The sequence below is a fragment of the Crassostrea angulata genome, chromosome 2 (genome assembly GCF_025612915.1).
Source record: "Crassostrea angulata isolate pt1a10 chromosome 2, ASM2561291v2, whole genome shotgun sequence".
NCBI lineage: Eukaryota > Metazoa > Mollusca > Bivalvia > Ostreida > Ostreidae > Magallana > Magallana angulata.
This window is the reverse complement of record NC_069112.1, coordinates 29,030,412-29,045,859: the sequence shown is the minus strand read 5'-3', so window position 1 is coordinate 29,045,859 and position 15,448 is coordinate 29,030,412. Positions and strand designations below refer to the sequence as shown.

At 33.1% G+C, this 15,448-nt stretch overlaps 1 protein-coding gene and 2 long non-coding RNA genes across 3 annotated transcripts; all 3 read right to left on the bottom strand.

Annotated features, from left to right (window-relative positions):
• Positions 1 to 3,459: 3,459 nt before the first annotated feature.
• On the bottom strand, positions 3,460 to 5,944 carry LOC128170593 (uncharacterized). Its single transcript, XM_052836379.1, has 3 exons — positions 5,494 to 5,944; positions 4,820 to 5,060; positions 3,460 to 4,704 (listed from the first exon to the last, which is right to left on the bottom strand). The coding sequence occupies exons 1-3, from the start codon at positions 5,902 to 5,904 to the stop codon at positions 4,211 to 4,213; spliced, it is 1,146 nt and encodes a 381-aa protein (XP_052692339.1). The 5' UTR covers positions 5,905 to 5,944; the 3' UTR covers positions 3,460 to 4,210.
• Positions 5,945 to 5,952: 8 nt separating this feature from the next.
• LOC128170592 (uncharacterized) lies at positions 5,953 to 8,924 on the bottom strand. The gene is made up of 4 exons (XR_008241868.1): positions 8,657 to 8,924; positions 7,547 to 7,642; positions 6,164 to 6,941; positions 5,953 to 6,042 (listed from the first exon to the last, which is right to left on the bottom strand). It is a non-coding gene; the product is annotated as an uncharacterized LOC128170592 (long non-coding RNA).
• Positions 8,925 to 12,519: 3,595 nt separating this feature from the next.
• On the bottom strand, positions 12,520 to 13,246 carry LOC128171153 (uncharacterized). The gene is made up of 4 exons (XR_008242028.1): positions 13,142 to 13,246; positions 12,988 to 13,038; positions 12,819 to 12,870; positions 12,520 to 12,723 (listed from the first exon to the last, which is right to left on the bottom strand). It is a non-coding gene; the product is annotated as an uncharacterized LOC128171153 (long non-coding RNA).
• Positions 13,247 to 15,448: the final 2,202 nt, after the last annotated feature.

Genomic DNA, 15,448 nt, shown 5'->3' with positions numbered 1-15,448 from the left:
TTACGAATCGATTTTGAGCCCTAAAACCCAATAACTTCCTAAACATGAGTGCCACAAAATGGGCTTGTCTTATAGCATAACAGAAAAAACGGCATTGGCTGCGCCGCGTAGTAATACATAGCATGTGCTACATAAAACAAATTAGTTTTAAAACAATGTTGTTTTACAGTTGGAAATAATGTAAATATAGGTAATAAGAAATCATTCTTTGAATATTGTGAGGGGATAATTTCGCTCGGAGGGAAGTCAAATCTATCAAAAAAGCCCTTCTGGGGTTTATTGGATTTGACCATGCCTCGACAGAAATTATCATCTCATAATATTCAAAGAATGATTTCCTATTCCTTAACTAATTCGTAGTTTTTGTGATCAGTACGCAGCTAGGTTAAGGCCTCCCATAGATTTCACCTCATGAATATCACGTTAGCTCCGCCCATTATTCATGTTTTCATCTTTTTCCTACTTTCGATATAGTAAAGCGATCGCTGTTAAAATTTATCGATTGACTGCTTTAAATAATCATTTTGAATTTTATTTTAAAGAATATTGTATCGAAAATATTTTACTAAAGGTGTTTATTTCTTAAAATTACATTGTTGTTTGCTTACCATCCGCGTCAACACAGCGCTTTCACTCGCCTTGTTTTGGTTGCGAACAGCTGACAGCGGTGTATCAACAATTTCATAACATGCATGGCCTCCAAGACGCCGAGAGTGGAAAATGCAGCTCAACCATCGTTTGAGAGATAATAAAGGTATGTTTTAATACAGGATATGTAGTGATGACCTTTTCTTTTCAAATCATTTGCTCTTTTCAGTCCATTCAGTGTACATGTACGTTACACACATGTTGTTTTGCACATCATCGCTGTTTTGAATTATTATTTCTTATTAGGCTATTCTTTTGTGTATTGAACTACACACAAGACACTGTAAACATTGCACTTGAAATAGGTGGGGTTCCCAGGGTACACAATTGTAGAATTCATTAGGGCCTACAAAGTGCATATGCATGTTTGCATGGTGATTTGCATGGTGATATAGTTTACAGTAGATATCTATAACACTGTTTTGAATTCTTATATTTGTTATTATGCTATTAATATATACATACTGTATGTACATGTGCGTCTTAGTTCGGGTGAACTATTGTATATACACACCATAATACATGTAGCATACACTGTATAAACATGTTGGGTCCCATGGTACACAAGTGTAGAATGATGTAATCATCAAGTGCATGTATGCATCATGATTTCTTTACTTTATTTTTATAATTTTGTATCATATTGCCATCCACAGCTTCATTTATGAATTCAAAAATTCAGAAAGATTTGTACTACATATTCAATTTGTATGTGCTGCATTAAAATTATATGATTAATATATTTGATTTGTTAAATATTTGCAGTTATGCTTCAGAATAATCTAATAATAAACCCCAACCAGTAAAATATAACATATGTGGTGGTCAGACTCGGCTGCTTGAGACCAGATTGCACAGTGCATGGCTAGATAATATTTGAGGGGCACAAGCTTTAAACTGACCTGGTTTGTTATTATTATTCACTACCTTATCCACATGTACATGCATACAATAACATATACATTTCTTCAATAGCAGACTTTTTTTTAAATTAACCAATGTGAATTAAACTTATATGCTATTTTACAATTCATTTATGTATTTTCTTAAAAGAAGATTTTAATTTTAATATCCGAAGGGTAATTGTTTTTTTCATGTGGTCTGAGGCATATTTGCGATAATTTTACAATGTAAAATCTTCCTCCCTTCTAGATCCGCGCATGTTTTCATACATATGACACTGCATGGTCAGTGTATTTTTTTGGTAATAAATATTCATGTATTTGCTATGCATATGTTCCCACAGCTAATTGATTTTTTTAAATTTTTATTTCAGCCCAACATGGACTTCTGCTACCACCTGGCGACATGGGTTTTGCGGGTCGATTCTTGTGGTTTCAACTTTTGAGGTTACCCTGTCTTCCCTACCCACATACACCCACATTGTATTCCCTGTGTTCTACAGACTATTTAATAAAAAAAAAATCTGATAATGCATAAACATGATGGATAAAAAGGTGCTCATCATCATGCTTTGGTGTATTTTGAATGTGTGAATTAAGACATTATTAAAAACAAAATCAAAGCTGTTTAAAAAAAGTTCAATTGTGAGTTTTGAAATTTTGCTTTTCAATAAAAGTATATATTGATGCCTTTATTTTGTATTCATTTGATATCATATGCACTTTTTTATGACAATTTTATACAATTATTTATGAAAATCTTGACAAATATGAGGTTCAGTGTGTCTTAAAAGAATTCTGTATCTTAATATGATGAAAAAAATATTCTGACTATATGGTAGAGATACTCTTATAGTTATAAGCAAGATAAACTTATATCGTGGCAGAGACACCATGCGCGGATCCAAAAAAAATTCCAGGAGGGGTGGGGGGGGGGGGGTTTCTGAAGGATGATTGTGATTGCCGCTGGGGGGGGGGGGGGGGGGGGGTCGTGTCCGAGGCATATTTGCGATGATTTTACTATGTAAAGAACAAGGTACGCTTAGGGTCATATTTGGCCTATTTTCAGAGGTTAACAAATTTTGGTCCAAATACTCTCTAGGACATGGGCTTTCTATATATAGTAATATTATCTTTGTATCACTAATAGTTTTTGAGATACCCGGAAAGAAAGATGACATGCAAAATTATGACGTTATTTAACGTTAATGCCCTTAGTGGCAATAAAATTCGCTTTCTTCTCAAATATTCAACGAAATAAATTAAATTAAAAACTTTTTAATAAATTGATACCTGGGTGCACATTACACAATTGTGGAGTTTTTACTACAATATAAAACTGTACATGTTTTCATTTGGCTACCTAAGGAGTTAACTATTCACAGTCCAAAGTATGGGGGGGGGGTTAAAAAAAGGACCATAATCAAGGGTTGTCAAATGATTCCTTTGACTTTTAAAAACTTGAAATAAATGTTGTTTTTTAATATTAATATGATTCAATGATTACATAACATTTGCTTGCAAATAATGCAATTTCCTTAGTTGTTAATGTCTGCTGAAGTCCTCATCAAATCCATGGCGCATTTTACAAGATAGTACATGTAACCTAGGACATATCAATGTACTTTATATGATGAGTTGGCTTATATTTGCATTGATAAAAGTATCCCATGAACAGTTCTGTATTTGTATCAAAGACCTTATATATATATTTATTGTTAAATTAAAAAGAGAAACACTTATATGTATAACACATCATATTTGACCTTTATGCACTTAAATACAAAGTTTCCTATTACTTAACATTTGTCAATAATAATATTCAATGAAAGCTGGTGTGAAGTATTGGTTTAAATTATTACATGCAATGATTTTAACCACAATAAAACAAAACTAAAATAAAATAATAGTGGTCTGGACTCCATGGAGGTTTAATTAAAATATTTTTTTCAAAGTATAACACATTGTTCATTTTTACAGTTTGATCTCAAATACAGTGGTACAATGCCCAAAAATAGGCAATATTGATATGAATTGCTTTGAAAATGTTTAACTTTAAAATATTTTTAATTTTATAGTAAAGATATGCTATGTATTTATGAGAGTAGTATACTTTACAAGTTAAAAGATAAACAAGCATATAAATAGAGGGGTAAAAGAAAATGAGGTTATCCCTATACATGTATTTCATTTCAATGAGACACAATTATGAACAAAATGTATACAGCGTTTGAACAATATTTGTTGTATACATACAATACCAATTATTGAAAAGCACATCCATTATACTTTATACAGCTTGAAATCAAAGAGCATGTCATTACTAAATAAGCCTCTAGACAATGTGATTCTGACATTCTTATTTTACACATATATGGTTTTATATAATGGTTGTCAATATTCAATAAATCATTTGATATTGCAACTTTGTCATAAATTGATTTGCTTATAATCTTAAATTGCAATCAAAATAATTGTAGAAATAAATCAATCAACAATATACTTGCATTTAGGTATGAACTCAAAACAGCAATATACACATTCAGGTACTTTGTAATCATCACTAATTTTTACAGATATCATACACTAAATTTCAGAAAAATTCTCCTACCAAACATGTTTTGTTGACTGATTTATTGACTGATGAGTCACTTTGAAATTCACTCCTCTTCTGTTATGGAACATCTTTCTTCATTTTCTTCCTCACTTTCTGATTCATCAATTGGGAGTGCAGCAGCATCCTCAACAGAACTACACCAATCGCGCACACCACAGACACCACTCTCCTCATGACGAGCAAGACCCAAGAACCAAATCACACTGGTAATATGAGCACACATGCCCACAACTCTTGTACCAACTTTACATTTGCAAAACCAAGATTTGATACTGATATCATCATGTCTTATCCAGAGTAAGTATTTCTTTGCGGAAATGTGTCTACTTTGAATCTTGGCACACAGGATTCCATCAAAGTCATCACTGATGAAAATTTCATACCTTCCTTCCATAAAATGTTCATATGCATATGACTTTGCCAATCTTATTTGGTACACACCTAAGGTTAACTGGCGTATTTCCTCCTCTGTCAAATGAGGGAAGACTACATCATGGGAGTCTATCTTCTTCCATCTTATGCTCCGCTTCTCTAAACCTTAAAAATATTATTTTCAAATAGAAGTTCAATTTATTCTCAACCAATTTTTACATTTGAAAATCCTGCCAAAACCTTGTGAGAAAACATAATCAAGATTCAAGATGATGCTCACCACTTGTCTCAACATAATCCTTTAACTCATTCACTCCGTTTGCAAGAAATCGCATTTTTGCAGCCATGGCAACATCTTCCTCCTCAATTCCAGTGCTCAAGTCTGGTCTAAACTTGTTGCAGATTGCACTTACTATGCGGACATAATCGCCAATATGTGGTATCTGTGTATTGGGGATGGTCCTGCTCAAATAATTCCATGTCTTGAGCCTGCCATTCACTGACTCGACAACCCATCTAAGCTGTAACACACAACACATACTATGAATATGCATATATAATACACATGCATGCAAATTAAATATACAGTAACACTCGGTTATAACGAAGTCGTAGGGGCAACAACTTCACACTGTTATATCCATTAATCGTAATATACGTATAACAATTTTGTTTAAAAATAAGTGCTGGGGACTCAAATAAAAACCTCGTTATATCCAAGAAATCCCTATATGTGTGTTTGAAATAAATATGAGTTTTACTGTAGTGCAATGTAACTAAAAGGAAAAGTTTGTTATATCTTAAGCTTTGGATTCACAACACATCTGTACTATATGATACAGTACTAAAACACATCAATAACATTTTAAGCTTAAAATTTTAAAAAGGTGATCTGCAACAACATAAACAAATTGAATCAGTATTATATTGTGGCATGTTATATTGTACAAGTACCTTGGTCACAAATCTGGTTGAATTGGCTTCTTCTGTTGATTGTTGCTTTGAATGACGAGTCAGAAAGGATGGCATTTCAACATGTATCCCCAAGTCATCAAGCAAAGCTTCTGCGTCTCTGAAACCTCTGTCGACAATAAAAATATCGTCTTCTTCTACCCATTTCCTAATGTCCTCTACATTTGTCTGGATCATGTGACTTAAGATCTTTGCATCGGAATTTTTGGAATCTGCCAGATAGGGACCTAATACAGAAATTATATATCCAGAAGTTGATACAATCATCATCGGTTTAACTAATGGCCGGTGTTTGTGGGTGCTGTAGGAACGACGTGAGAAAGAAAAGTTTCCGCTTTTTTGGAGGTATACATAAGTCCCATCGAGTACAAGAATGACTGGATTATCTGACATGCTGCATAGAAGTTCCTTGGCAAGGGGACGAGTATGGTGATTAATGGCATCCTCCCTTGATATGTGAGAGAACCCCAAATGCTTTGGCACAAAATCTTCCATCAAAGCATTTTTCGCAGATATAACAGCACGTCGAACCTGGAAATAGAAAACCCAGTTTCAATTAATGTACATTCAATCACGTACGAGTTTTTATTTTTTATGTATAATAAAATAATAAGAAATCTTAAATGTATTGTCTCACTTAACATGTCCATACCTGCCATTTTTTCATGCCAAATAAGGTTCCAAGTAGTTGATTACTTAAACCACATCTAAGTTTCGTCAACAATAATGCTACACATGTTCTAGTACTTCTGTTCTTGGATGATCTTAAGTTGGTCTCCACCAAATACGTCATCAATTCATCAAACTGATCCTTTGTAACACCTGTTAGATTGTAGTAATCTTCATTTTGCATTCCATGTGGATCATCAAAATTCAGTCTCTTGTTCTGATTTTGGATTGCTACATCCCTGGTTTGTTTTAAAACTCCAACAATGGTGGTCCTGTTGACATTGGAGACAGAACTTGTTTGTTTCAACAGATGCAATGCCTCAGTGTTGAGATCTCCATCAGATATATGTTAAGGACAGCATCTAGAACCAGGTGGAACAAATGTTTCTTTTTGGATGAATACATTTACACGAGTGTTTTCAGGAACAACAACAAGCTTTGGCCCTGGCTTTTTACATATTACACAGTTGGCATGACTTGTAGAAGTACTTGGGATGGACAGTGTTACTGAAGGAGGGCTCTTCATACTCTGCTTTGATAATGTTTTCTGTATTTTGTTTGGCTCAGGGCTGTTGCAAATAGAATCTCTTGTCGATTTTGTTTCACACATGTGACGACATTTCCTACACAGCATGCTGTCATCAGAAACATCCATACGGAGTCTTCTCTTGATGAAGTCTGCATGCTCCTTCTTTATCCTGTATCTGTCCTGTTGTGATGTTCTTTTGGAGCACAGCAAGCAGGGGTAGAACTTAGGCATTCTAAAAATATATTAAAAAGTCATTAATCACACACAATCACATTACTGTACAAGTATAATAATGCTACATGTATATGACAGATGTACATTTAATATCTGCAATGATGAAAGAACTTTCTTTAAAATTCTTTTAAAGAAATTCAATTTAATATCTTTAAGCTTCCTCCACACCCAGTGACCTGTACTTTTTAGAAGTGCATTACAACATGCAAATTCAACATATTGTTCTAGCTACCGGTACATGTAAAATATTGACCACTTCAAGTGTATTACTTGACAGTTCCAAAGGTTAGTAATCTGACTGCCAATCCCTTGGACCCCAAGATATTGGGTTCTAGTCCAACAGGAACTAATATTTTCATTGACTTGCGCAAAGTTTTTAAATTTCATATTTTCCCCCCAAAAAATGATTTTTTCTTCCATTATATTAGAATAGACTTTATCTTTGCATTATGATTATACATTAGTTTATGTTGCTTTAATAACATTTATCAAGCTGCATGGAGAAACCTTAATACCGGTTTTTAAATAATATAAAATAAATGGTAAAATTATAAAGGATTGCAGGTATTAAATTATAACTGCTATTAAGATATTTTATCGTACCTCTGTTTATTGCTATTTCTTCATCATCACTATGGAAATAAACTTAATTTGACCTCTGAACACTGGTAAAGTCACACAAACATGAACATCCGATTTCTGTAGAATGTAGAAAAATGTACAATTACTTACATTGCTTTAAACATCTGTTCATATTTATTAGCATTTACAGTTTCAGTTGAAATGTGATAATACTGTAATTATAGATTATGTGTGGCAAAAGTGAAGATAACTATTTTTTTGATTTTGTTTTTTTTATTCCATTCATATGAAAAATCCTGAGGATGAGCATGCATACGATGGATTCAAATGATTAAAATTCTTCTTAAATAATTGTACAAATACCTTTTATATCAGAAAACTAACAGAAAGAAATCAGTTACATGTAACATTTACTACGTTATTGCTTTGCAATAGCATAAAACCCTTTAGAACCCAGTGTATTAAATAATCACCTGTTTTTTCGGTATAATAAACAATTTATTGCATAAACATTCAGGAGATACAAAGATTCATTCATCCAGGGAAAACCATATTTCCTTTGGGCATTGCCCTCGAGAAATATGATTTTCCCTGGATGAATAAATCTCTGTATCTTCCTCACAATCATGCGATAAATGTAGCATTAATATCGATAGTACGCATCTGTAGATTGTCATATTGCAAATTCTGGTCAAAGTTACATGTAATAGTCTTGATTTGGCTACTGCATATGTGGTTGGGCAGTTTCCCTTATGCCTAGCAGAAACATGCCACATATGCCTTAATACGTGCTTTCACACCTGATAGTTTTGCATGAATATATTCATAAATACACATCAAAAATAGCATCACTGGGCCTACAGAAAAAAAATAGTTTTATCTTATTTCCAAAAGCAGATAGGCCTGTTACGTGAAAGCAGAGACGTTATTTATGTCTCTGGTGAAAGGGACATGCAAAATGACATATCTTTATACAGTGACAACTAGTTTGTTTGATTTTTATCCCTATCTCTACAACACACGCCAAAAAAATTAGCGGCGTCGGGTCAGGGTTGCAAGTCAGAGGAATCTCGGATTAACATGCATTTTGTTGCTTTCCTTGTTTTCATAAGATCGCCAATCAATCCTTACCTAATACAATCCCATAGTGGTACATCAGTTGTGTTGAATATGTCTACGTATCGATAATGAACATAGTTCCGTCAATCACTGCACCGTCATTCATTCAATCTATTCATTGCGATTGTCGAACTTGTCGTCTGGTACGCTACGACAGAAACCGCCGAACGAAATTAAAAATTCCGAATTACAATGATTACGATTTTGCATTTATTTAATCAAATATATTTTTATAATATGGATTATTGCTACATTTGTACTTGAAATGCAGCAATTGTAGATCCCATGGTACATAATTTGGCGATTTTTCATTAAAAATATAAGCCACGGGACTTGTTCCGGAAATGACAAATGTTTAAATTTCACTATGAGCACAGCAAACGCGATTTACGAAATATGTTTTTTTCGACTACTAATTGCAATAGCTTTGACATATACAAGTATTATCTATCGCGTTGCCTGTGCACATATCAAAATATTTACATACGTGTGTACAAATTCGTAGTTTTTTGCAAAAAAGTGAAATCCAGGTTAAGTTTGGAATTTATAATTCTGATATGTGACGTTTTGGCGCCATTTCCCATGCATGTTTCAAGCACGGGGGTTGTCCAGATTTAACTTCGAGGGGTGATGGCAGTTTAGCTGCTGCTTCATTTTTTATGATTTTCATAGGCCAAAATAATATACTAAGTGTACCTTGTTCTTTAATAAATTTTCATTTTCCAGGGGGGTTGGGACCCCTCTTACCCCTTCTCTTAATCCGCGAATGGACACACTTGATAACAATATCAAATTACATATTTAATAAACAGGGGTAGATTGAAGCAGGCACGTAGCATACGTACCCCCCTCCCCCCTCCCCGCTTTTTCTTGCCGAAATTTTTTTTCTTAAATTTACATATAAGAAATTAATATGCATGGAGTTGGCCCCCAACTGATTTGAGAGTATGTAAAGAAATATTGTTTTTTTTTTCTTCGCTTGTCAAGGTTATTTGGATGAGTCTCTCCCCCCCCCCCCCCACCTTTTCAAAAACGATCCTACGTACGCGTGGATCTTGCTTCTTATTTTCTTTTCTTTAGCCTGTTATATATACACTTTAATTAGTCTAAAATTATAAGGAATAAATTTATAGAAAACCAGAACCCACCCCAGACCTTAGATCCGCGCATGGGGTTATCTGATTCTGTTCTGGTGCATTGACGAATATATCACTCTATTCTGTTTAAACTGAACAAAAAATAATAAATTGGTAATGTTCCTGTGTATTTTACGAATTGAAAAATTTAAAAGGTTAATGAAATGTGCAGGTAAGGAATAATCAACGATTAACAATGTAAATCTTTAAATTTTCCGCACTTCACAACAACAGATTATCTGCCCTTGATCATGATCATCAGTGCGTTTAAAAATCGGCTAATTTGCATATAATCATATACATCTGTCTAAAATTGCAAAAGTTCAACGATATCCCGTCAATTTTAAGGATTGTGTTTAACTTTTTATTTTCATCAAATACCAGTGATTGTAAAAAGTGCTGGGAGCAAGTTGGTGCTTGAAAGGAAACATTTTTTGACACGTGAATAAACTCGGTTATCGAAAAAAATTATTAAACTTGAACGATCAATGCTAAAGTTAAGCATGTTGCTGGTACTGCTAAAGTTGCTCCCAGCACTTTTTAGATTAAGCAATTAATTTTCTTTTAAGTGATATAAACAACAATTTAATATCTTATTCGTATATCGTTGAACTTTTGCAATAAATGAAGTCATATGTAGCTGCTCTTTTTTTAGCGTATCACGTGATAAACAGCTGATCCGGTGACTGTGTTCCGGTGAAAAATGTAGGGGAGATCGGTAGTAACATAATGATGTATAAACTTTATCATTGCCATATTTGGATGAGTTTGTATACTTCGTCTGGAATAAAGTCCGTTTTAGTGTATTTATTTCATACGGTAATCCATGGGCGTCCTTAACCTAGCTGCGTAGGCCTCACTCTTTTTTTAATTATGCGGTGAAAGTTTGAGATAATTTCATTCTTAAAAAGGTTACAACTTTGGAACATTTCTGTGATTTGCTGAATTACATTTTATCATGCGAACCTATTTTACATGTATCGTTTACTTTGTAATAAAAAATACGTTGTGGGTTCTCTATGTCAATAGCAACAAAATATGTCAAACCCAAGGCCTAAATCATCATAAATATCCTTCTATTTATTAACAACATCTAATAGAGTTTTAACTTCTTTCAGTAAAAAATAAAACTCTTGTCCGTAAAATCACTCTATTAACAAACAAAGTCGCCACAGATTTTAACATCTGGTGCATTTTGTAGTAATCATTGAAAACAAAATATCTTATTGCATTTTGTATGTATCATTAAGCGATCATATTTGTATGCTAAAATATTTTTTCTGATCATCAGCTTTTACAATTGTTAGTAATCTATCATCTATAAATCTACATACATGCAAGCCAGTTTAATACCTCTAACTCTAAACCTTTCCAACTGAAATCGATACATCTCTGCTAAGGGAGGAACGGTGGTAGATATACCAGCCTATATAGAGTTATTCAGAAATTCGTTTGTGATTTCCGATTCTGGGCCATGTTCGATAACTTTATGTATTTTGCAGTGTCCATATCTTCATCAATGAAAATCAAAAACATCTGACAATTGTAGGCAATGTAACCCGACACCATCACTTCCAAATCCAAGTAAAGTTTCAAATGACCGATGCATTTGGAAAAAAGTACTTCTCTCGTTTCGTTCTCCAGGATTTAACAACCATACAACAGCTAACAGGCACTGTGTAGGATTTTAAGGTATTCAATGTATAATGAAGGAATATTGAACAATTTTGAATCATTTTAAACCAGATAATATGTATTGCTAAATAACAATGAAAGTGAAATGAACCAAATTCACATGACTGACAACATGTAATAAGACAGTCAATTTGCACCTTAAATTTTTTTTAAAGAGTTATCTCCCCTTGTTGAAAAAAAGAAAATTTTAATTTTGTCAAAATATCTGCGGTAAATGATTCATTTTATTTCATATTTTAATAATGAGAAAGTTTATGCATGTATTAACCAAGAGAGTTTTACAAATTTCAAGTTACTTTTTACAATATTTTATTAAAACATACGTTGCCCATAGACTTCAATGCAAAATTCAATTTGTAATTATTTCGACCATAATCAATATTTTGAAAATTCCTTTGGTGGAGTATTTTTATTTGATAACACCTTCAAAATGATATCATGATTAAGAATATCGGACCATTCATTTATTAGGTACAAAATGTGGTCGTTATACATTGAATACCTTAATCAATTTTTTAGCTATTGTACACATTAACTTACCCCTTGTAAACATATTGTAATCGAAAGCAGAAGCAGAAACTTATGGGCTATCATATTTTTACCCCAAATTATACTTAAACATTAAAGCAATATGAGCTGTATTTTTTAGAATTTTATTTTGCTGTAAAAACCTGCTACTATGGTAAGTCTGCATAAAACTTAAATTTTTATGATAAATAAGGTTTGAAAAAATCATTAATTTCTGTTAGAGGAAAGATATCTCTTCCAAGAAACATAAAGCAACTCAATTTTTGTACAGGACGACAATAATTCAATTTCGCTCCAATTAAGGTTCCTTAACGGCCCTTTTCACAAAAATTTGGCGAAAAGAAATTCAAAAACCATGATATTATTGTCATTTAAGTAGAAAATAACATTTTCGTTAAAAAAAATTCTTCATGAAAATAGCAGCTCATATTGCTTTAAGCTAACATATGACGCTATGTATGTATCAAAAACTATTTTTTATAAACCCTACAAAAAGAAACAGAATACAAAATTGCAGCAAATTTACTCACTTTTGTCACTATAGTATACTGTAATTTTGTAAAATATATGGATAATATCAATGCATTTATCTTTTTATTTTATTTATATAGTTTGAAAGACAAATAACAGATTTAAAGACCAAATATACGTGGAGGCAAAGGGCATTTTTATCCCCTGAAACTTTGTTTTCTTTTATTCTTCAGCATGGAAAACCTTCAACTGAGAAAGAAAGGTGAATATTATTATTTCTTTTGTGCCAAACTGAGTTTTTTTATCAATCGAAACGATTGTAAAAAAAAAAAATGCACACCAACCAAGAATAGCAGCGCGGGTTTTAACGTCATTGAAGTTTTCAGCCTTCCGGCGCTGTCAAAAGTGAGATAATATGAAAAAAAAATTCAAACCTTAAAACCATTATATAACCGAATGTTTAAAAGAAAAAAGAACCACTGTACTCGACAAGCAAAGTATTAATAACTTTACCTGGTATATACGTTCAGCCTTTTTGTTTATGACTCCCCGTTTGCGTTTACACTTGTTAAAGAGAAAGAAGCGCATTATAAACAGCAAACATTAACTTTAACGAAGAAAGAAAAAAGGACAATAGGTATAGTCTTTGTTCAAAGAAAATGCTTACCCAACCGTATTGGAAATCATCTTCAAATGCTTCGATACTCTCAAGTGCAAATAGAAGAAGAACGGACAAACAAAGGCTAGCAACGAAAAAACGGGTCATCTTGGCATGGATCTGTGTAGGAAACACTGGGGAAAAATCGGAATGGTGCATCGTCACGACATGTCTTACATCCGTTTCAAAAGCCATTTTACAAAATACCTATACATCGCTTTATTGACCCCCCTCTTACGAGGGAGATAAGATAGAAAATAACCGAAACACTGAGAATATATGTCATTCTGTTCGCGTATTAAGCTATCAACTATAGTCTGTCCCAAGTTATGGCTTCCATCCCTTTTCGATGATTTTTAATAAAAATTAAGATGCCTGTGAAAGAAATACAGTTAAAATCGATAAAGGGGGTATGTCCAAGATATCTTTATTGAACAATTAACATTTTTTACTCTTTAAAGTTCACAGGAACGAAAACCAATTTCCTACGGAGATTTATAATGGGAAATGTTTACATCTTTTCTCCACTCGGAAGTACTCGGGTTACCTAGCGCAATTTTTCAACGGGGGGGGGGGGGGGGGGGGGTATGCTCCAGTTTTCAATGCAGGGTGTGGTAAAAATGGCCATTTAGTTTTAATGAACATGTTTAAAAAACATCTACTGACAAAGAATAAAAACTTTCTGCGTAAGTATTTAGAAAAAAAAGACATTAAGCTGTAAAAAAAAACTGGAAAAAGGACCCAACAAATTGAACAATTATTGTTCTTAAAATCAAAACATATATCCTAGTTTATTTTACAATTTCAATTGTTTTAAAACAGAATGGTGATGAGGATTTCGGCAGTTTCACTCGTAGATGGCGTTTTGTATCACAAGATACTGAGTGAGAACTGTATTGATTTAAATTTAGATAATTTCTAGAACTTACCTTTGTTGTTGTTGGGAAAAAAGGTTGACTTGTCCACTAGGCTGTCCGCAAAGCTAACATTTATAAGTTTGAATATAACACGCAATGAAGCTAATCATGATTTGTTATGATTATATACAATGTATATCCAAATCGTGATTCACTCCTTTAAATGTTTAATCAATAACTTCACGATCAGGTATTTTAAGCCTTCAAACTTTAACTTTTTACAGAATTCTCCGGTGCAAATGACATCGATACGATGGTTCAAAATACAACATGTGGCTTAAAGGAATTAACCTGCTGCGACGTAAAAAAAATTACGGACTGAACAAAAAAATTATGATGATGTCAGACTCAGAGTCTAACAGGAGACGATCTGGCTGGGTTTTTTTAAGCTAACGTTCACTAAATTAATTTAGTGAATTTTACTAACTCGTTTAATTAGTTAAAAGAAAGTTATTTATATAAACAATGAAATGCTTTCTTTGATGATTCATTGGCGACATTGCAGAAAAAAATACTTAACCCACGTTAGATGATCACCAAAGAAAGCATTTTATTGTTTAATTAATAACATTTGTCAAAGTCGCTACATGTACTACAAAGATCTAAATATCGTGTGATACGGATATGTTTTCTGAAATAATGTCCTTTCTATTGATACTAAACTAAACATAAACATGTGTTTTTCATATTTTGCAACCAAGTTGTTGATTTGTAATACACGATATAACTTAGTATAAAATATCAACTATAAACAAAACAAGTGTTTTATTCTAAAACCAATTTGCGTTACTAATGCATGGCTACGGAACAGTTTTGGTGGGGGTTTTTTCAGCCTGAAATTATGTAAACACACTAATAGTGAACGTTTTTATACTTTATATTTATGACCGTGGGGGGAAAATGAATCATTCAAGCATGAACGAGATTAAAAACATAAAATCATCACTCTTCAAAATATATTGATTAGATATTGATTCCAATACAATTGTAGCTTAATTGACTATCGATAATTACCTCAAGAGGATAAAAGTTCTTTGAATTGTTTCCACCTGATCAAAGAATTTTCTTTTCGTAAAATATTCATACGGGTTTTTGTTCCCCGCCGCAATGCCGGGCGTCCGTCCGTGTGTCCGTGTTTCCCTCCGTCACACTTTTTTGTCGATACTTTTTGTTGGAGTTATGGGACTTTGTGACCTTGTAAGCGCTCTCATGCCTACAAATTTTGACGGATTTTCATTAAATTTATGCCAAATGATTATACCACTAATACTTTGGTCAATTTCGAAAATCAGCATTGGTCGATACTTTTTGTTGGAGTAATGGGACTTTGACACAATAATGACTCTGTTTTGTCAAAAAATTGACATTGTAAGCGCTCTCATGCCTACATATTTTGACG

Coding starts and splice junctions, on each gene's coding strand:
- LOC128170593 (XM_052836379.1), bottom strand. CDS start 5,904: ATGTCAGATAATCCAGTCATTCTTGTACTCGATGGGACTTATGTATAC. Junction 5,061..5,493: donor CAACCAGATTTGTGACCAAG/GTACTTGTACAA, acceptor TGTGTGTTACAG/CTTAGATGGGTTGTCGAGTC. Junction 4,705..4,819: donor GGATTATGTTGAGACAAGTG/GTGAGCATCATC, acceptor AATATTTTTAAG/GTTTAGAGAAGCGGAGCATA.